General features: G+C 39.8%; 1 protein-coding gene across 2 annotated transcripts in view; it reads left to right on the top strand.

The window, feature by feature from the left end:
• Window positions 1-22,393, top strand: part of BEND4 (BEN domain containing 4) — a 31,176-nt gene that overhangs the window by 3,025 nt on the left and 5,758 nt on the right. Inside the window, exons 2-4 of one of the 2 annotated variants that reach the window (XM_068188958.1) lie at window positions 5,757-6,323; window positions 17,612-17,703; window positions 20,977-21,217. In XM_068188958.1, coding sequence (XP_068045059.1) covers window positions 5,757-6,323; window positions 17,612-17,703; window positions 20,977-21,217 — 900 coding nt within the window. The remainder of the gene's footprint in view (window positions 1-5,756; window positions 6,324-17,611; window positions 17,704-20,976; window positions 21,218-22,393) is intronic. The other variant, XM_068188957.1, reaches the window with a different exon arrangement.

Here is a 22,393-nt window from a genome sequence, read left to right as displayed (position 1 = left end):
GGTATTTTAATCCCAGAGGTAGGGATGCTTTGCTGAGCTATGTGCCCATCCTTCCTGCTTGGTGATGGAGTAACACCATGTAGCTTGTTCCTAGGAGCTGTAGCACCACTAAGATGAGAAGAAAGCTAGTTGGGACCCCAGTGCTGTATATATGTGAAGAAGTCCCATTGTCCAGAGGCTTGAAATCCTCTTAACTAACATGTGAGCCAATTTAATAGCACAGGCTGCCTCTGGGGAAGCAGAGTTGGGGTTTTGCCCATGGAGAGTGAGAGCATTTGCATGTTCCCCATGCACAGTCGCCCAGTACTTTGGCCAGCACCTGTGGGGTCTCTGGGCTCCTCACGGCAGCAAGGCTCAGAACACCTCTTAGCCAGAGGCTCATCTCAAGTGGTGGGTGTTGTAGGGAGAGACAGATCATCCCCTTAGTAGGTGTCCAGCTGCACGTGCATTCTCCACAAGGCAGGAACAATCCATGATGTGTACACTTTTCCCGGTTAGTTCATCCTCAGCACTTGGCAGGTGCTTACTTGAATAAAGGGGTGGAGTGCTGTAGAGCAGTTTTGTAGGGATACCCACTTCCTAAGTTCAGTTTCAGAGATACCTCTTTTTTTGCTGATACCTTTTCATTTGTGCAGGCAACAGTAAGCAAATAGCTAGTAAAATACCACTCCTGAGATGCCTAACTCTGTGCCAGCAACTTAAACACTTAATGCAGTTGATTCTTAAACTTCAGGCATGACATTTCTGGCCCCTTGGGATTCACAGCTCCAAGTTTGCTTTTGAAAGGGGGCACCTCAAACACAGTCACGACTAAAGATGCTTCCATATTTTTGCAGCTTTTTCTAATGGTTAGAACTCTTCCCAAGGGTAACCAGATTTTCCCTCAGTTGCTCTCTTAAGAGACCACTCTTACCTCCAGACTCTAGCAGAATTGCAGGAAGAGGGGCCAGGGAAAGGAAGAAAAACAGGAATTCTCCACCCAGTGCCATGGTGAAGAAGAATTTAGCTCGAGATCCCATCATGCAGGGAAAGATCCTGCATGAGAAATGTCATCTTACAATGAGGAATGTGAAGCTGCACTGCAACACAATCCTTCTCTCTCCTCTAGAGGTTACTCTGACCGCTGTTGCTGCTGTGAGCCACACTGATGGATTCATTCGAAGCAGCAGCAGATACCCATTTTCTTCTGTAAAATATCAATTCTTTATTAATCTCTCCAGATTATTTTCCTGGCATGAAAACTATCTGTCTTTGGTAGTATGTGCATTGAACAGTACCATAATCCACCAAAGAAAGTCCTTTTCCTTAGGAAAGCATGATGTAGACCTTACAGTGAAGCTTAAAATTTAAGGTGGGCTTTCATGGAAAGCAGAAGAGGAAGAGCAGGACTGGTAACACCTGATAGCAGTGCCAAAAACATGGCATATTTAAAATGACCAGTTAATAAAGCTCTGTTATGCCCAGACAGAAAAACAGTTTGTTCCGTGAACAGCGAAGATGAAGATCAGTGTTTTGACCTTACCATAGAAATTGCGAGCCCTCATCTGGAAGCAGATCTCTCAGATAAGTACTGAAATGGCCAGACACTTGTAGTCTTAATCCACTGGACCATCTCGATGACCTTCATGCAAAATGCCCAAGAAAACATTGCATAGTTATAGGAGGTGTCAAATGCTCTCAATTTTGTGACCTAAGCACAGATGGTCATATCTAAAAACATAATGACCAAGTCTATGCTTGGATAAAGGCCAGTTTGAGGGGTACAAGGCTGCTGCCCCAGGATCTCAATTAATAAAAATATTGTAATAAACAGATCAAGAAATACAAATAATCAGGTGAGAGGGCTGAGTCACTGCAAGGTGAAGAGTGAGATGATTGAAATTGCTAAGGAACCTGAACGTCACGATCTCACTGAAAATTAAATACCAATGAATACATTCCCTGCAGGGGAGAATGTATGGTATTCAGACCCATGAAATACTTATAAAGATGACTTTTTAAACCAGCTACCCAAGAATACAAAGGAAAATTTGGGAAAGCCACAACCTGAATCCAGAGCCACTGAGACCCAACACAATGTTTATTAATAAAGCTGTCTGATCTAAGTATTGAAAAGATCCTTAGGTGTGGGAAAAGCTGAATTTATAGCTGCCAAATTTTCCAGGCATATTTTCTGATGCATTAGTTAGTGTAAGTTAGTATCAGACTGAGTTACAGACATTTGCTCTGACTAAATCCTGTTTTCAGTCTGGCAGTTGAATAGCTAAGAACCTCCCCTAGTCCCAGTGTCAGTGAGAAAAAGATGTGAAGATGGAATGCTGTATCTGGGAGTTTGTACCTGATTTGCCATGTGATAGTATCTTCTGGTTGCTTGCAGTCTCAAACAATCTAGTTAGAAATACTTATGCTTTTAGCAATTTAATCCTGTTCTCTTAGCACTTTATGGGTCTTATCCAGCAAGTCCACCTCCAGGCAAACGTCTAGTTAAAGTCAATAGAAGTTCTGTAAGACTAAAGACTCTGAGGTCTGAGACATTAGAATTACATGGTTGGTGAGCAAGGTAATAAGGAAAAGGAATATTGCAATAAGACTTTAATAAACTGCTTACACTGTTTTAGTCCAGTGCAGTGATTTTGCTAGAATCCTACTTTCATAGAAAATACATACATTATATTAAATCAATTAAGAATCATAGATTGGTGTTTATTCAGTAGTAATCACATAAAAACAGCTTTTTGTCATTTCTTAAGTGATTAGACATTGCACAGTGCTTGCATTTCTAATTATAGGAAAAAAAAAGCTGAAATCCCAATTTCTACAGTATATGCTAAATGGGAAATGTTATTTTTTTTATCCATCATAAGAAGTAACTGCAGTTATCATTCTCATTTAGGGTTGTTCAGACTGTGGGTGTGTGCACCACGACTGGTGTAGAAGTCTCTTCAAAGCAGAACCTACTTCAGCACAGAGACAGATATTTCCAGAATATGTGCTGAGAGCATCCCTCACTATTGCTGTCCAGCAGTACCCAGAAAAAAAGCATTTGTGCATCTCTGGGTTATCCTTTCAAATGAGCCCTGCTTTGTCATGGCTCATTTTTATGTCTTTGAGTATGGGTTGAAGTTAAAAAAAAAAAAAAAAAAAAAAAAAGCAGTAATTGCTGTTATTGTGTCTTTGTAATAGATCTGATACTGAAGATTAAATCAATAATGTAATTTCTGTATAAATTTTCAGTTACATTTTAAACCACTATCACAGTGAATATACCTAATGCATTAAATTTTAAAACAAAACTAATAATTAATTTAATCTTTACTGATGTTAATGTGTATTTTGGTATTCTTCAAAACTAGTAATTTGAATGTCAGATTACTTTTTGCTGTTTTTAGAATAAATATTGGAGTAATATCTCTTATAAGAGTCTAATCCCTTTTCAGTTGTTTCATTCATATCTTGTCCCCATGCAACAAGAAAATGCAAAGAATACGTAACTGTTTTGTGAACAGAGACAATAATGATTAAAATACAAACAGTATAGATGACTTCAGGTCTGGAATCAGATTATGGGATTAAAATGAATGAAAAAACCATTCTCTAGTAGGATTGCAAAGTTACAGTCAATATCATCCTGTAATAATTTTAAAGGGGAAATGTGGAAAGAAGTAAGACAAAGAAAGCACATTTTGGGGTTGTTAGTGATGCTTGAATTTCCTAGTTTCCTTTTGGTTTATCAGGTCTCAGCTGGAAAGCTGCCAAGTCACCAGGATTCTGTTCTTTTAATTCATATTACATCTCCTGAGTAGTTTTGCAGTTGCATTAATTTTAAGGGTTAAAGACAGCTGGCCTTAAGTTAGTGTAGAAAAAGAGAAGTGGAGGTAGTGGTTAATGGACCTGGCACCTCATCGGCTCCCACTTGGATGCCTGTGCATTTCTGCCCTTTGGAGTTTGTAGTGTGGACAGAGGGTATTGCATAATGCTTTGGATCAAAGATGTGTTGTAGAAATCTGCCCTCGTTAGTCTGAACCTGTCTCCAGGAGTGTGGTATGGCTCATAAACACAGGAGGCTGATGGCAAGGATGCTTGCAGTGGTCTTAGGACCACTCCAGTCCTTCCCATGGAGTCCCTGGGCAATCCCTGCATGGCCCCAGGCAGCCTCACAACCCAGCACTGGGCTTGGGCTTGCTCTGCCCACCTCAGATTCCTATTTTTTCAATTAAGTCCTCAGCAGATCACATCAGGGTTTTGTGCGGGGGAGGTCTCCTCTGGCTGCATTTGAGACTGAAAGTATTTGTATGCTGCTTCAGCCCTGCCCTCTTTGCAGAGATCTGGAGGATGGTACAAATGCAAATTAGTGTTGTTTCAAATATTCTTCAGGTCAGCTGAATTGACCTCAGTGTAAAGTAGATTTTCCACTAGACAGTGCTGGATCTTGAAGAAGTGCTGTGAAAAGTGCCACCCCTTAAAGGCCTGAATTCTGAACATTTCTGTTCTTTATGTATTATGAGTGTGATGAGGTTACTGATGAAGTTACAGTAAATGAAGGTCTGGGGTGCTTAGTCTCATGTATCTGTAGCAGGTTGCCTTTTCAAAAGTAAATGTGTTTGTCACTTTCTAAAAGTCAAGCCTGCCTGAGAAGTGCTCTCCAAAATTGGCAGTGCTTTAACCTACCAGTCTTTTTTTTTCTTTTGCAGAATGTTAGTTACATCTGTTTAGATACCTAGAGGAACTTAGCTTTGAATAAGGTAAAAAAAAATTTAAAAGGCACTGTTTTTACTGGGGAGCCTGACAGGTCATATCATAAATATCTTGGTCATTTTCTGTCTAGGTCCAGGAAGTATTATAGCAGCTTCAGCTACACATGTAGACATTGCAGAAATGAGCCATCCTACTCTGTAGGTTTAGCTTGTAGCTGCTATTACTCCCTGAGACATGACACCTCCTGTCATGAGAGGCAAAGCTGACTAGGTGCAGCACGGCATCCCTATCCTACTTCCAGAGCTGAGCTGCTGTCTCCAGAAACTGCTGCACAATCCTATGTAGAGTTTCCTGACTCTATGCAGAGCATCTTGAAGAACTCCACTCTCTACTGTGCCATACTGGCCTGCCTGCAAACCTGTAGGATGCCTTTGCTTGATTTAAGAAGAGGGGTTTGTGCTTATCACTCTGAGTAGTTCCTGGACATATCTGGAACTAAGAGCAAAAGGAACAGAAGCAAAGTCCATAGAATTGAGAGTGAGTTGTGTGGAGTGCCCTGTGCCCAATGTCAAACAAGTGCATCAAAGACAAAAAGGAGAAATAACAAAGCTTGGAAGCCTTGTTGGAAAGGAACTGGGCATAGGACAAAGGTATAGTGCAAAGTCCTACAAATATATACAGATAATGCCCTCCAGCAGCTTGAAATAGGCTTTCAGGGCAGTACTTACTTGAACTTGTAGCAAATTGGATGCAATTTGTATTTTCTTCCCCATTTTCCTGACTTAATTCCTCGGAAAGAAGATGTCAATAAGCAGTGTCTATCATCACAATGCATTTCTGATTAACAGCAAGGGCACAAGGGCAGTCTCAAAATAGAAACAGAGTCAGGATTGTTTTAAATCATAGTGCTGCAGAAGTATTAAAGCAGAAGCCACAATTTTAATATGTTCAGGAATAAAATGCATGCTACTGTAAACAGTTGTGTACATTCATCGAGCTGCTACTGCCTGGCATAACCTCCTGCATTAGGTTTCTGTGATTCATCTTTTCTTCTGTTGCAGAGAGTCGAATGATTCTGGATGCCTTTGCTCAACAATGCAGCCGGGTTCTAAGTCTCTTAAATTGTGGTGGAAAACTGCTGGACAACAATCACTCTCAGTCCATGATTTCTTGTATAAAGCAGGAAAACCCAAATTATAGTGAAAGACAAGAGCAATGTCAGCTCGGGAAAATGGTCCATAGTCAGACATCAGACATTTTAGACATAGAGATGCAGTATATGCAAAAGAAACAACAAACCTCAGCCTTTCTGAGAGTTTTTACTGATTCCCTTCAGAACTATTTGCTTTCTGGGAGCTTCCCTTCTCAGAACACCTCATCAATAAATGATTTTAGCCATTTGGCAGATGTGGATCCACTTTCAGCCTCTCCAGTACACACTTTAGGTGGATGGACATCTCCAGCAACATCGGAATCTCATGGTCATCCATCATCTTCTACACTTCCAGAGGAGGAAGAGGAGGAAGAGGAAGAAGGTTACTGCCCTCGGTGTCAAGAGCTAGAGCAGGAGGTAATTTCATTGCAACAAGAAAATGAAGAGCTTCGTAGAAAGTTGGAGAGCATTCCAGGTAAATAGTCTCCTGCCATCTAATGTTGCCATTCACTGATAAAAATAATGTGGGTAATAGTTTATTTCAAGTTCTAGTAATTTTTAAAGGTTGCAGTCATAGTAATCAAACACTGGAATTTGTCTCCAGCCAAAATTCCTATATCTGTACCCAGTGGAAAATTACCTGCTGATACTTATCTCTATGAATATTGAGTCCTACACTAGTAAGGGGTGTTCAGGTGGGGATGTACTTGTAATCGCAAATTCCAAATATCAATAGTGGTTTGTCATAGTAATTTCAAACATTCATTACTTTCATAACTCTTTAATAACTGTTTTGTTCTTTAATTGACATTGCAATTTATAAGCCTAATTCCCTTTTGGGGCTCCTTTTTTTGGTTACTGTTCAAAGTTACATCCATAGTTTTACCTGAAATAATTTTTGCTTTTACTTTGAACAGTTTCTCTTAAATTGCTGCTAGCTTAGTGAGAAGCACTACTACATCTCCCATTCATCTTCAAATAAATCTGGAAAAAAAAAAAAAAAACCCAAAAAACCACTAACAACAACTTTTCCAGTGCAGCAATACCTAGAAGCCACTGGGAGAAAGAAGGCAAATAGAAACCCCTTCTGTGAAAAGCTTCTCTTGCTCTTTAAACCTAGGACCTCTCACTATTCAGGTGAGCCAAGATACTTGAAGAGTGGTATGGGATAAGGACCAAGTATCTTGGACCTGTATTTTCTAAACTTTCAGCACAGGCAAAAATACACATCAAATAATAATACTAAAAGCAAATTGGAATTTAGCAAAGAAAGAAGCATACGACATGCTTTGGACATGTATAAACACTAGAGAACTGCATCTTTTTTATCTGAATTTGAGGTGCTTAGGGTAGATCCATGAAAAATTAATTGAACTGATCTCTGAAAGGCAGAAAAGCATGTCTAGTACAGCATGAGCTGCAAAGGTGCTAACTATGCAGAAAGGAAGAAGGCAGTAACCAACTACTGCCCCAAAATATAGAGGCAATTGCAAAATCTGAGCAAAATGCAAGCAGTAGTCTTCAGAATTCTTCTCCCCAGGTATCAGTGATGTACTATGCATTATTTATATCACATCATGTTTTTCTTTTGTGCATTGGTCCATAGGGATACTGGCAAATCCCATAAGCAGCATTGGTCAGTGCAAAGAAAACCCAAAATTTAGAGTAACTCCCTCACCTCTCCCAAAAATATAGAATTACCATAACTCGTGCACTCTCACTGGTTTCAGCAGTGGTTAGTACATCATCTGGTACTGCATGACAGAGGGAATTGTGTGGACTTCAACTCCTGTGGAGTCCTACCTTCAGGTGTGTAAGACCAGAAATGATCCTGTAGGGTCTGTAAGCTGACTGACAGCTTTCATTCAGTCTCCTATAATGAACAGTATTTTTTTTTTTACTTTCACTTAAGCATAACTTGTATTTGACTCAAGTAGTATCTCAGAAAGCCTTCAGTCTCTGGTAAGCAGTGGCTGTATCTCTTACCTGACACTTGGTTCCAGTGCTTAATTACACTGGTGAAAATATGTGCCTTGTTCCCTGCCTGACTACCTGAAATCAGCTTTTAGCCATTGACTTTTATGCTTTGCTGCACTAAATGAAGTGCTCTATAGGTCTTGGTACTTCTTCTGATTGAAGGTACTTACAGACTGAAAGCTGACTTAATTTCCATTTTAAATAAACAAAGCAAACAGTACTGTTTGAAACTCCTCAAATTACTTGAATCCTTTGCAGTTTTTTTCCTCCCCTTCTGCTAATTTCTTTAAAATCTGGGTGCTGTAAATGCATGCAATATGTTCCTATGAGCCTGATCAAAGGTGAATAGACTCTACACTTGCACCCATGGTTTCCCTGGTGGGTTGTATAGCTGAGCTTCTCATTCTGTGCACATTTCTTCCTAAAAGTACTTTGTATTTGTCTGTGTTCATGTACTAAGTGTTCCAGATTGCTCTGACTGTCCCACTTGCCCACTGTGTGCTGATTTGTCAATTTCCGTATCATCCAGAATTTTTCAAATTGTTTTTAAATTAACTTTGTGATACTGGTTAGGAATGTTGAATAGTTTTGAAGATGTTAGTCCTTGTTGGGCCTTTCTAGAAACATGTCTATTAATGATGATTCCTGCAGTGACAAATATTCGAGATGTCAATAGCAGGTTGCTAATATATATATGGTTTGGTCTGCTGGTGTTGAGTGCTGCTACTTTTGCAATCAACTAACTCATGGTAGTAAGTAACATGCCCTTCAGGAGTCTAGGTATCCTATATTGTTCAGCCCAGCTTTTTTGGGCGAGTCTATACGCTTATCAAAGAATGACAATCAGGTTAGTCTGGCAAGATCTACTTTCCATAAGGCCATTTTGGCTGGAATTAATTATATTCATATTCATATTCTTTAGTTCTTTGTCATCTGAATCTCGTTGTGATTGCCTATATTTTGCTAGGATTAATGCTGGGTTAAGCAGCAAGTATTTACCAGGGTCATCACACTTACCCTTCATCTCCATTTAAAAGTGATAAACATGCATAATCATAGTCATTTTACACCCCCCAGGAGTCATGAAACTCCTTGTTAACAGTGTATCAAAGGAAGCAGACAAACATAAAAGATGTGCAAGGAGGTAGGACTTCATCTGCCAACATAAAATCATCATCAGATACATCTGCTGCTTTCTGGTGACATATCCAAATAGATCTGAAGTGACCCATGTGTTTGCAGAAGTGTTGAGAGCCACAGAAGGTCCCTCAGATTTTGCCACATGGTAGAACAGAGATCCTTAGGCAGTCACACAGCCACCACTGAGCAAAGTTAATCAAAACTCAACTAAAGGCAATGTCTAATTATTTTTGTCTCTAGTGTTCATTTTGCTCCTGTGAGCTTCTACTACCAAAAAAGCTGGCAGAAATTTTTCTGTGACTTGAGATGCCCAGCTCTGTATGTAAACAGGAGCTTGCACTCCTGTGCCTTTTATTTTTTTTTTTCCCCCATCAAGATGTTACATGCCTCAGGAGGGAAACAGAAAGGTCTCTGCAGAGTGTCAGCGTTGCCTGCCACCATCTATCACATCAAAGTCATCTCAGAGCACAAACTTTCTTCCCTGCATATTTATCTACCTCATGCAGGCCATCAGCTGGGCCAGGGAAGGCAATAAGCGCGGTGGAGAGGCAACCAAGGCGGCAGCTAGATGAGTGTGAAGGTTGCCATGCTGTCTCCATCGAGCCACTGGAAGGGCAGGATTTTTTTTACACAGTGGCTTCTCTTCCCATCCTTGGGGGAGCTAGTCCAGAGCTGCTGGATGAGGCTGGCAGGGGACCCTGTGGGGCGATGGCAGTGTGCACCGTGCCCTCCCCACAGTCGCTGAGGCTCCCACTAGCAACTCTGCCAGCAGAATATAAAAGCACCAACCCCTCCCTTCTGCTGTATAATATGAATCATTTTATCCTTGCCCTGAAATACTTTGCATTTCTTTTTTTTACTTTCCATATGCAAAAGCCCTTTTAAAATCCATGAGAGTTTGCAATCTAAAAATAGTTGCCGCTATACATCTCTGCCTGAAGCTTTGCAAAGCAAGGCTTACAAAGAGGCTACCATGAAAAAGAGTGTTTTCTTTTCTCTGCAGATGTAAAGGCAATGACATTTTCTTGTTTTTTTAACAAATATTACAGAAGACATATCCTCCTGTAGCTTCTGGACACAGAAAATAAGATTTTTCAGTTTTCAGGGCTCTGCCCTGTTGCTGTAGAGCCCTTCATTTCTGTAGGATCTTTTTGCCTATAGCCTAGCATCACTCTTTGGCAGATCACCACTGGAGAGAAATGATTACATGGATAAAATATCCCATGTATTTTAGATGCTGAATGGGTAAATTTTTTTTCCAAAAAAAACCTATTTGATTTGACTGAGACAATACTTAAATTTGTGTGAAAACTTAATTGTTCCAGCTGTAGAATAAATGAAGAAAAAAATCATATTTCAGTGCTTGGGGTTTAAAGCAGTGTAACTTCTTTCAACTTGTCCAGTTTTCCCAATATCTTTTTTTTTAGGGCAAAATATTAACCAAGCATTTTCAGTTTTCAATTCAACTGAACAGAAGTATTTTCATTCAGTGTGTTATCGTGTCTTCTTCTGAAAAATAATTGAAGTTTAGGTAATTCCTGGAAGGAGTTTGGCAAACTCATCATCGGCTCTTTAAGATTTTGAGATCATTAAGAACAAAACAAAGTAATCCATCCACATGAGAAGAAAAGTGTCTCCTTGTTTCTTTCCTCTGTATAGAAATTACTGTGGCTGTGATACTTTTGTAGTAGTGAATCTAAAGACATATTTGTGGAACTGCATACAAGACATGGATTTTAACCATGAGGATATTAAACAGTTCTTCATTATTATCAGCATGATTTTCTCACACTTATTTATCTGAAAGGGAGAAATTTCCAGGTGATTAAAGCAAAGGTCTATAATCATGAGTTAGAGTTTGTCTCCTGGTGCTCCCAGCTTTGCCGCATGGTTTTGGATAAACCAGTCTGAAAGTAGTGAACAGGTATAATTTAGTAAGTATATGAAGCAGTGTGTGACAAATACAGTGATTATTTTTACTTTGTTAGGCCAGCAGCAAAAAATACTCCAGCAAATAGCAGAGGGATTGGGAAAGAAAGGAAAACACCCTCAAATGTTGAGTCCTGGTCACTTATAGAGCCTGCATTCATGGTGGCTGGAAGTAGCCAAAGCAAAGTGGGATTTGCAGGTAGAGTTAATATCAACGTAATTGAAAAAGTCAGACAAGTTTTCCAGGAGGTTTTGTATGCTCAAAGCTTGACTCTTCTTCCTGACTATATGATGATATAATAAAATATATTACTTTTCCCTACAAATCCTGTCTCCTTTATACTTTCAGAGCCTCATGTTTCCAAAGAGCCTACCACAGCCACAGTACAGATAAAGCAGCCATCAAGGGTTATGATGAACACTTTTTCATGTCCTTTTTTTTGGTACTTTTTCTTGATGTTCACATTTAACCACTTCTTTGGTTTCCCTTGATGTTCTGGATGTTTTGGTCTGATCTGTGGCCTCGTTCTGCTCTTAAGCTTCAAAGTGTGAAGTTACTGTGAGAAGAAAGAGCCTCGAGCACGGTCACCCAGTGTTTGGCACAAGAACCCCTTTGAATTTGTTGCACAGCTTTGCTTGCTGCTGGGGGTGACAGCTTACTTTGCTAAACCAACCTGAGTACAAAAACTTATTGAAACATGTAATTGCAGCAGACCAGGGCTTGCTTTATCTGTGTTCTCTGCATTTCTGGATACAAACCCACAAGAATTCGGGAGATCAGGTTTCTCAGCCAGCTTGGGAAACTGGAGCTGATGAGAGTTTTGTGGGGAGCTGCAGTTCAGCCTGTCAAGGATGAACTCCCAGGTCTCGGCTTTGGTTTGGCCTTTGCAAGTAAACATTTGGTTTTTAGTGATGCAAACTGCTGTGCCTTCTCACAGGGGACTTCCTGGTTTCCCTGTTAGTTACCAGCAGTAGAAATGTGTAGTAGAGGGGTTTACAGAGGATGTCCCTTCCAAAGGGAAGACTTCACTGCTGAATGGGACCACAAGGAGAGGCTCCTCCTAATGAGTAGAAGGAAAGTGAGAGAGCACAGACAAAAATAAAAGCCACAGGAGCATGTGGCAGCATCACTTAAATGAGGTGCACAGCTGCCTTGTTTTATCTCTTTTAATCTGTTGTTTATGCAGAGGTGTACGTCCCAGGGGCATATGGGAGTGGAACATTCTTTTTTCTGGAAGAAATCTATTGCAAAAGAAAATTAAAAGTACAATGGCTTTTCAGATGCAGATTTATAGAAATTAAATTATTTGCCTGGAAAACACAGTCGAGAGGGATTTTTAAAGTAATGGGATATTTGCTTGAATTTTCCTCCCTTCCCTGTTTTTGGCTGGCATGTAGGTCAGTTTAGGAAATCTTTAACACCCTCCTACACATGGTGTCAATTCTTTTGATTTCTGCTGTATGCTTTCACTACAAATGGGTGCTGGTTTTATTTTACCATCCAGTCACAAATATCCAAATTTGCAGGCTCTTGAGCACTGACATCAGCTCCTCCCCCATCTCTCCTTGCCCCTTGCTGTTCTTCCAGCTCATCACACCCCAAACAACTTGCCTTCGTGGACCATCCATGCATCTTTTGCTGGCTTTCAGCTGACTATTGAAATAAATGTCCATATGAGCTAAAATAATCCAAGCCATGCACACTTCTCCAAATCTCAGGCAGCAAAGGCATCTCCATTAATGTTATAAGAAATTCACACAGCCCTGTGGTTCATCAGCACATTCCCTATCATTTGTTACATCTTTTTGACAGTCAAGCATCGATTTAGAAATGCCCTGCAATGAACTCGGAGAGAAGCGTCGCTCAAGGTCAAGTGAAGGAGGACACAGTGCAGTGCTGAGCCAGTCTTAGCTAACAGCTGCTGGCCTGAGCAGGGTGGATGTAGATGTACACTCCTCCCAGTTCTCCTCCCCTCTGGTGAGTCAGAGGTAAATGATCTTGAGCGCTAAGGGATTCATCTTCTGCAGAGCGCCAAGAGGAATACTAGCCAGTGTCAAGTAAAAATCTTATTAATTAAAGAATAACCAGATTTCTTACTGTCTGTTTATGGGGCTGAGACCACTGCAGAGGCACACGCAGCCAAACTGGGGGTGAGCCATCCCTTCTCACTGGGACTGTCTGATGCTGCAGGAGAGGTTGGAGATGCACTTTATTTACCTTGGAGATGTGCCATATTTACAGCAAGCCCAAGCATCTCTTCACAGTGCTGTGCTTTGGCAATATAAACAGCCCTGGAATGTTTAACACTGGAGGCTGCATTTTTGAGAGGATAAATGAGAGTTTTCATTTTGACAGATACCAGTGTAAGTGACTGTGTCCTGGTAACATTTATAATGAGCAAAAACCCAGCTCAAACCAATAATAGGGATGTTCTTGGCTCTTCATAAAAATTTGGAAACAATTATTAGAGGCAAAGGTTTAAAAATAAAAAAAAATGAGTGGGTGATAATTGGGAAACATTAAAAACATGTCACTTAAGGCCCCAAAAGACTGTTGGAGGAAAAGTATAATGTTGGTTACAAAACCAACCAGTTTAGAGGGAAAGTAAAGGAAGAGTTAGAAACATAACAAATAGATTACAGGGGAAGTTTATGTGATGCGTAAAAAACAGTTGTATCAGTGGTAAATTAATGATTAAAATTAAATGTGGAGCATTGTCTAGAGAAGGCTTCCTTTCTCTAGCAAAATAAAGGAAAAATATGACATCCTAACAACAGTATTGGACCATTATCAGACAGAAATAGATTTTATCGATAATATGGAACCATTCATTGAGTATTTCTGTTCTGGTACATGTGAAGGGTAGCATAATGCAGTCACACTAATATAATGATGATGGTAAGCAGGTAGAAATATTTTCCTGTAACTCTGGGTGTTATCATGCATTCATCAGCAGCTTCATGTGGGACTGCAGCCTCAGCTGCCTGTCCCAACTGCCTCAGTGCTGGGACACTGAAGGGCAGTAGCTGCTTGGGCACCACAGCTTTTCCTCCCTAAGTGCACATCGACTTATTACCAAAGGCACAAGGCAGCTGCTACCAAGGCGTCATGTTTTGTTTTCAAAACCATGAGGTTTGGACTTCAGGAGCTAAACCCAACATGAAAAAGAAAATTCTTACCGTAATTTTTCTTTATGCTTTGTAATATTTTGGATGCTTCAGAAGACTGAAAGATGGAAATAGTATCTGATTTTTTTTTCAAAGGACATGAGATGTCCTGGATGATGGTGGTTTCATTGGCCTGATATTGAGCCGAGACAAACTAATTGCACATCTGATGCCAGCTTCAATTAATAGAGTGCTAAACCAGAATAATGGCATTAGTACCAGGCTACATCTTGCCAAATTATGGTTTTGATGAGATGAAAAGTTTGGTTGATGAGTATTGCAGTTATTCAGGGTGGTACATAACATTAAATTACAAAACACGATTTAAAAATACAAATAGATTTGTGTTTGCGAAATTCAGGAGAACTGCCATGATGCAGTTGAATTTCTGGAGGGATGCTTTTTGTGCAACTGTTCACAGCCCATGTTTTTAATACTTTAATCCATGAGGGAAAGCATACAGTCATTGCCTACAGCTTGCAAGAGGTGCAGAGGTAGCTGTGAGAGAGGAAGATTCAAGGTGACAGACCTGGCCAATCTCTGTGTATTGGGGCACAGAGAACATGGCTCTACTTGGTTTCAGCCCCTGGGAAATGCACTGAGAAAGGCACTGAGTGCTTTCAGGGCACTGAGAAAGGCTTTTGGAAGTCACAGTGACTTTCTGCCTGGGTATCGATGCACAGCATGGCCAAAAGACCGGCAGCCATCAGCTGTACAGACGTGTAAGTAGGTGTGGGGACTCCACTTTTAGTGGGAGCCCAGCACCTCTGGAAGGTCAGTGTTGGGCTTAGGAAAGAGAAGAGGGAGAAATTATTTTACCACTAAGTATGTAACAAGTAACAGGCATTTTCCATTTCTTTTCAAAAGATTTTTGTGAACCCCAGTTTGAAGGAAAACAAAATGCAGACGTGAAATAAGGTTTATGTTCCTGTGGGTAGAAACTGCATCACTGAGAGATGACTACTTGAGTTCTATGGTGTTTTACCCACTAATGCTGTCTGTGGCAAGGAGAATTAAGTCCAGGGAGTCGCTGTGCTGTGTGGCAGCTCAGGCTGAGAGATCATAGCCTGGATTTTGTCATTGGCACAGTGCATGACCACCACAGTCACTATTCAACTATTCATTAGAAATTAGGATTCTCTGCAGAGAAAGCTGTGACAAGCTGTGCTGAATAAACACTTGTTACGACATACAGATACCTAGAATAACAACAAAGTCTTAAACTTGGATCAGTAACAGCAAACACCTGCCACCTCCTACATGTGTCCTGGGTAACATCTTAGCCAGACCAGCGTTCCCTGGCACACCAGGTTCCTTGTAGGCTCTCCTGCTTCTTTGCCATCTCCAGTGTCCATTCTGAGATGCTGGCACTTTCAGAAAGTAAAGGCTGTGGAAACTTCTTCCTTAATGGGCAGGAAAACTACTGCCTCCCCACAGGCTTTCTACTAAATCATAACAAGTGTTATCTCGATGTTGATATCTATCCCACTACTTACAGCAAGAACAAATCCCTGTTGGTGATGTCCTGATAGTGGATACCTGCATAAACATGCAGAGTATCAGCCCATGGGGCTATGATCTTGTTAACCCTGTAGAGACTCCATCGAAGATAAACAAAATAAATAAAATGGTAGACTTAAATGATTATTCATCTTCCCAGCTGGGACCCCCAGGCTCTTACAAAGTTACATTTCCTGAAGAGTTTGGAGGAAACAGTTCTCAGCAAAGAGAATATCTGCAGAGCCATAAAAGGGACACAGCAGCAAAACCAAAGCTTTGACTCTCCACCTTGTGCTGCCCTCTTTGTGGTTTCTTCTAGGTTTCAGTTAATATGGCAGCCCAAAGAAGTCTGGATTTCCAAGTAGCACCTGGTGTTTGAAAGGCTGAGGTTATTTGTATCAAAAGCAAACTGTGCTTGTGTCATGGCTTTAAAGTCAGAAGTGATCAGCATCCTCCAGTCACTACAAAGATAAAAAAAAGCATACAATGCTCAAAACATTGCTGCTTTTATGAGGATAGAAGTTTTTATAAGCTTTGACCAGCTTTTAGTACTTTCATGTTTCTTAGTGGTAATGAGAAGGCATTTTATCAGCAGCATAGAGTTCAAGTAGAGCTGCACTTCATCTGCTGGGGACACAACAGGTTAAGTAATTTCCTGTTGTCTTCTCGATTAAGCCCCATCCCCTTGGAAGAACACAGGTAAACACATCCTTGGATAGCCTGCAGTGAGATTACTTACTGTGTGAAAAAACAGAAGCAAGAGTAAATACACTGATGGGTTGTCTTTACAGAGAAGTCAACGTGGGGTGAAATAACATGAAATTTATTCATCATATCAGGCACTTCACATGACTTCTGTATGCAGACTGCTGGATGTAACTCCTCTTATCCCATAGTAAAGGGTCTGTTTTGCACAGAGTAATTTTGTTCTGCACCCTGTCTGCCTAGACATGGGGTATAGTAAGCTGTGTGGCGTGAATGCCAAGGAAATAGGGCAAAATACCCAAAAATCCTACCTTCATACATTCTCAGATATTCCAGTGCTTGCTTTCAGATTGCCAGCTTAAGATAGAGCCCAAAACACCACATTTCTTCAGGTGTAAAGAAATAATAAAATGCCATGAAATAGTAATAAAAAAAAGGAATGCAAATCTTTCTTCTAGGTTTTGAGCTGAAGCTATGATTAAATCTGAATACTTTACAAAAACAACCCATTCAAAATGTGAAAGTCAAAAGGTACCATAAAAACTGTACTTATTTAGTTTTGCACAAGTTGTAATGTTGGATTAATATCTGTTTAATTCTCCTATGGTGTTTCAGGCTCAGGAGAAAAGAGCTGTATTTCAAAAATACTCCAGAGTTAATCAGGGATGTGGCAGCATCTGCTTAAGAGAGACCCATAATTGAATCATCCCTAATTAACCTATCACCTCAACAGAAGGGAATAGGATGTTGGTACCACTACTGAAATGGATAAGAGTGATGGGAATGGAAAGGGGGGAGGATGAGGGCAAAGAGAAAGAAAGCAATTTGCCTAACACCTAGTTTTATAATAAATTTGGGCGGAGGGATGGAGTAGAAATTGGCGTATACGAGTCATTGAATCTCTTTAATATATTTAATCAGACTGTAGTTTCGAAAGCATTTAAGCATATTTACATGTTAATCAATGCATTATTTAGGTCCAATAAATGTTTCCTCCTTTGTATGATTTGGGATTTTTACAGTGTTTACAGATTTTTTTTTTCTTACTATCATTACTGCTGACCTAATTTGTATTTGTAGTAATTATAATTTCAAACTTGGGAAAAAACCCTTTGGAAACTAGTGGGCAGAAAAAAAATTAATTTCAGAGATCTCAGTATAGGCAATACAATACTTGTACATTTATTAAATATCTTCACAAATCAAAATGAGAAGTATTTCCTATATGAAATAAATGCCACAGACATAGAAAAGAGATACTAAGGAACACTGCTTGATTTAATATTGTTGATCTATTTTATGCTTTATGGCTAATATACAGTAATTGCCATTTGTTTCATGCAGTGCCCTGCCAGACGGTTTTAGATTATTTGAAGACCGTACTTCAGCATCACAACCAGCTTATGGTACCACAGCCAGCAGAGCATCCAACTGAGGTAGTGTACAGTGAAAACAAGCTACATCTCTTTATGCTTGATAATTCATTACAAACATAGGCAAATAAATCAGTAGGCATTTAGCAGTAAAAACAGGTTTAAAACTGTCATTCTTAAGTACAGTAATCCCCTAAATGGAAGAAACATATCATTAGTATTATCTAGAGTTACTTTACTGAGCAGCAGCTAACTCCCTCCATCAGCATCAGGTGTGTTTGCCGTGCCTTGGGTAGTTTTTCTCTCCTCTTTCTTCAGGAACGCCATACTTGTGGGTAGAATTTAGGCTAGGGCTATCTGGTGACAGCTGTAGCTGCGTGACTGAGAGAGGCTGCACGTGGCATGCAGCAGTTCAGGGTGTAGGTCACTTTGCTCCTCCATTCAGTTGTATCCTGTGCAAATTGATATGTACGTATTTATATTTATATTTATCACTAGCTGTTATCATTCAAGTATATTCCAAGGATTCCTTTTCCAATGCTCTTTTGCTTAACTAAAATTTTCAAGTACTGTAAAAACTGAGGCTGTTCTGTAATGTCTCACAAGGAATATCTTGTCACAGTGTGACAGAATCTTTTATTCAATTAAACACACAGATATTAATCTTTTATTCATAAATTTCATCATGTACAAATACAAGCAGAGATACATTTGTATTTTTGGTTCTTCCTTCAGAGTCTGCTAATTTCAGTTCTGGGAGGTTTTATGTTTGTTTTAGTTTAATGACTGCTGGACACACCAAACCACATCATTTATTTACCGAGAATGTTTTGCCCAGAAGTGCTTTACTCTCTGAGGAAGCAGTGAAAGTGTATCTGTAGCAGGAATCCAGTAATTGTTTAACAGAGTAGCATAACACTATATCATGCCTTGGAGAAGAATGAGGAAAAATATCCTACATTTCAGGGTGAACAAGAGAGAAGTGTTATAAAATTGAGGCCGAGGAGTTACGCAAAATGTATTACCCTCTCCTCAGTTAATAGCAATGTGAGCTCTCATGAAATCTAGATGTTGGGCCTTTCTGCACCCTATTTTCATATATATAAACACAGAATAGCTTCTAGGATAGCTTGCTGCTTAGCAAAGCCACCCATGAGCATCTGTCCTTAATGCACATGAGCAAGCCTGGAGCCTAACCCTGTGCCATTATGGGCTTGCATTGCATAAGCCAGGTCTGGCAGGCCTTAAAAGCAAGGCAGTGCCTCCACTTACCTGCAGCTTATACTTTGCAGTGGTTACAGTAAGAATGGTCATTGCTTCGCTAAAGGCTTTTTTTAATAGGAAAAATATAGGTTTCAGAAATCAAAGGTAGGAAAATAACTTACTTTATATAAAAGGGAAGTGAAGCTAGCTGCTGAAAAAAAATTAGGTACCAGCATGAGGATCACATGGTCCTTTGTACTGATGTAGTGGAACAAGCCAAGGGAGTGTTCAAGCCAGCTCCCCCTGGGACAGAGTGATTGCAACTACTTCAGCGTAAGAGTGTATTACCTCCAAAGAGCTCTCCATGCTGCCCCTCTGCTCTTCTTCCTTCCCCAGCTCCTTTCCAGTGTTGGAAGAGGACAAGGAGCTGGACTGGATGTATTGTAATGTTCCTCCATGGCAGAGGTCTTCAGACTTATTACTGGCTTCCCAGGGGATCATGTACTGGGCAAAACCTGTACATGAGCAGCTGCCTGTGTCATGAATGGAGGGCAGGAATAGACCCTGACCCGTTTGCAGTGACCTGAGGAGATAATGAAGTGCAAAGCCCCACACTTAACAGGAGTATACTATAGGTGAAGGGTTTTTCTCTTAGGGGTTACAAGCTTGAATTTATAGCTACAGTTGAGGTGTTCTGGGGGGAGAGGCCCTTCAGACAGACAGAGCCCATCTCTCTTCCCTCACATATTGGCTTCCTTTGCAGCGTTTTAGGTTTGTCTGTAGCTGCTTTTGCCAGCAGCTTATAGCAAGGCAAACAAGTAGCAGACAACCATGCAGGCTGAGCTCCCAGCGATGCTAACCCCACTGGGAGGTGGTGTTATTCTAGATCATACAGATTATCTAATGATAATCTCAGCACACTCTTCACTAATTTCAATCTTCCATATATTTATCAAACTTGCAAAAAAAATTAAAAGCAAATACCTGAGGAAAAACTTCAAAGATGCTCTCAAGCTGTCTCCCAAGATGCTATAATAAATATGTGAAAGAAGGCAAGGGTAATCCTTAAAATAGTTTTCAGATATCAAAGGCCTGGAAGTGAGAACTTTGCAGCAGCTGCCCCCAAGTGTGGCATGTGGCTGAGCACCTCACTGAGCATCAGACCTGGGTTTCTCTAGGTCACTGCAAGCTCCTGTCGAACCTGAGGGCTACACAAAGAGTTCACTAATTGCGCTTCCAGATTTATGCGGTTTGGTAAAGAGGTGCAGCTGTAAAAGTGAATGAGTCTCTAGGAGGGTGTGGTTTGGGTTTTTATTGTGTACTTCAATTATTTCAAGTATATTAACAGTACCATCTTACATTAATTGGGTAATCCTGAACTATAGCTTTTTATGGGCAACAAGAATTAAATACAATTTAGGTACAATTGACTTAAGAGAGTTTATAAATGTGTGTGGATTACAGGAATCCCCGTAATTAGTCCCACAGCACTCATTTAATGTTGGAATATTGAAGCACACAAATTAAGAAAGGTTAAAAGCAAAATTTCTTTCCAGCTGACACAGTGGCATTTCTTTAAAGCTATAATTTGAGTTAATACAGCATTCATTAATAATAATGCAGCTTTTAGTTTTCATAGTTGCTTTACTTATTTTCTTTACATTTTTCACAGTAACATAATTGCTGTCAAGTTTCAGGTGTGTTCTACAGAAGTAATAAATTTATTATAAAAATAGACCAAAAGAGTCGCCTCTGAAGTAAACTATTAGCTGTGATGAAGTGATCCATTTGATCACGGTCTTCAAAGACCCTTTTTATGCATTCTATCATATTAAGAAGAAACCTTACACTTAAATAGTATGCCCAGTTGCTGATTCTTAACTCTTTTTAACCTGCTTGTGAAAGTGGAAATTATCAGTAGCTACATCTCTCAAAATGTATTCATTGTACCTCACCCAATCTGAGTTCTAGAAAATGGAAATGTAATTTTAGAAGTACTCATTCTCTGTAAGAGTAATTACATGTTCACTTTGGGTTGTGTTTCACTGTCAGTATCGTGGATAGTTAAAAACTTATCTTTTATTGCAACTGACATCTTCACTTATTTGCCTTGTAAAATATTTCTTTTTTCAGGGGAGTAAGCAGTTGCTGAACAACTACCCTGTCTACATCACTAGTAAACAATGGGATGAGGCTGTAAATTCTTCCAAGAAAGATGGACGACGGCTCCTTCGCTATCTCATCAGATTTGTTTTCACAACCGATGAGCTTAAGTACTCATGCGGCCTTGGAAAAAGGAAAAGGTCAGTGCAGTCAGGAGAGACAGGTCCTGAAAGACGTCCTCTGGATCCAGTTAAAGTAACATGTCTCAGAGGTACTGCATCTTTTCGCTCAGTGTCCACCATATGTGATCTCATTTCACCACATTGGCTCTGGCTCAGTAGAAGCATTTTTGGCTGACAGTTGCAGAACTAGAAGGGGTTTCACAGGCAGATGACAAGCACCCAGAAACCCTCCACTTTCTTTTCATACATACATACAAATATGTATGTATGTATAATATGTGTGTTTTGGGTGTTTTTGATGGGAAAAAACAAGGCCTCTTATTTAAGAGAGGACCCAAATGCAAGGGCACATGGCACTAATACACTTTAAAAAGCAATGAAGCAAAACCAGACATTCCTGATTACACTATTTTATAATAAGCTCAGGTAATTTGTTACCACCAATACACAGCAAAACCAACCAAAGGAATAGTTACAGTCCAATGTCTAGTAAGGATTTGATGCACAAGAACACAGGGCATCATTTGAGTTAGAAGCTGAGTTTCAGAGTAGGTTTGAAAACATCTTCTAGGGTCAAGAATATCTTCAGGTTAATTACAAAGTGTACATAAGTGTGTTGTCAAGAATATAACTTATTTTTTGGCATACTGATGCAACATTGCCTGAAAATGTTATGGAACAACTTTGCCCCATATTTAGTGTGAAAAGGGTGGGGAGATTTGCAAGCATTTCACAATGTTAGAGAGTGAGGATATTGCACAGAAAGGGTACAGATTGGAAAGAATGTTGTGTACTTTGGTTTCCTAAAATTGTTTGAAAAGGCTGGTAGCAAGCTTTATAATAAAACATACAAAACAGGACTTTTTAAAGCCAAAGTAAAAATATGTTTTTAGTTTTGACTTCTGCATTGTATAAATGCATATCATTATTATTTCTTTATTAATTCATAGTTAACTTTATCATATTTTTTGAGCACATACATGAAAGTATGGTTGAACTAACCTCAAGAATGTTTTACTAACCAGTGCAATGTAAAAAGCTGTATTGTGGTCAGTCAGTGATAAAAATATCTTCACTCATTCAACTGGAGTCCAAAGTGATTATACACATCAGATATATGGGCCTCTTCCTACTTAGGGTAGAAGAATCCAACAAGGCCAAGTAGATAAGACTTGTGGTTAGGGTACAATATTGATGTAACCAGGTAATGAACTCAGATTTTACATACAGACAAATTAGGCAAACGAGCTCTTTTTGTACTACAA

Source organism: Anomalospiza imberbis, chromosome 4, assembly GCF_031753505.1.
Source record: "Anomalospiza imberbis isolate Cuckoo-Finch-1a 21T00152 chromosome 4, ASM3175350v1, whole genome shotgun sequence".
Lineage (NCBI taxonomy): Eukaryota > Metazoa > Chordata > Aves > Passeriformes > Viduidae > Anomalospiza > Anomalospiza imberbis.
This window is presented reverse-complemented; position numbering and strand designations above follow the sequence as displayed.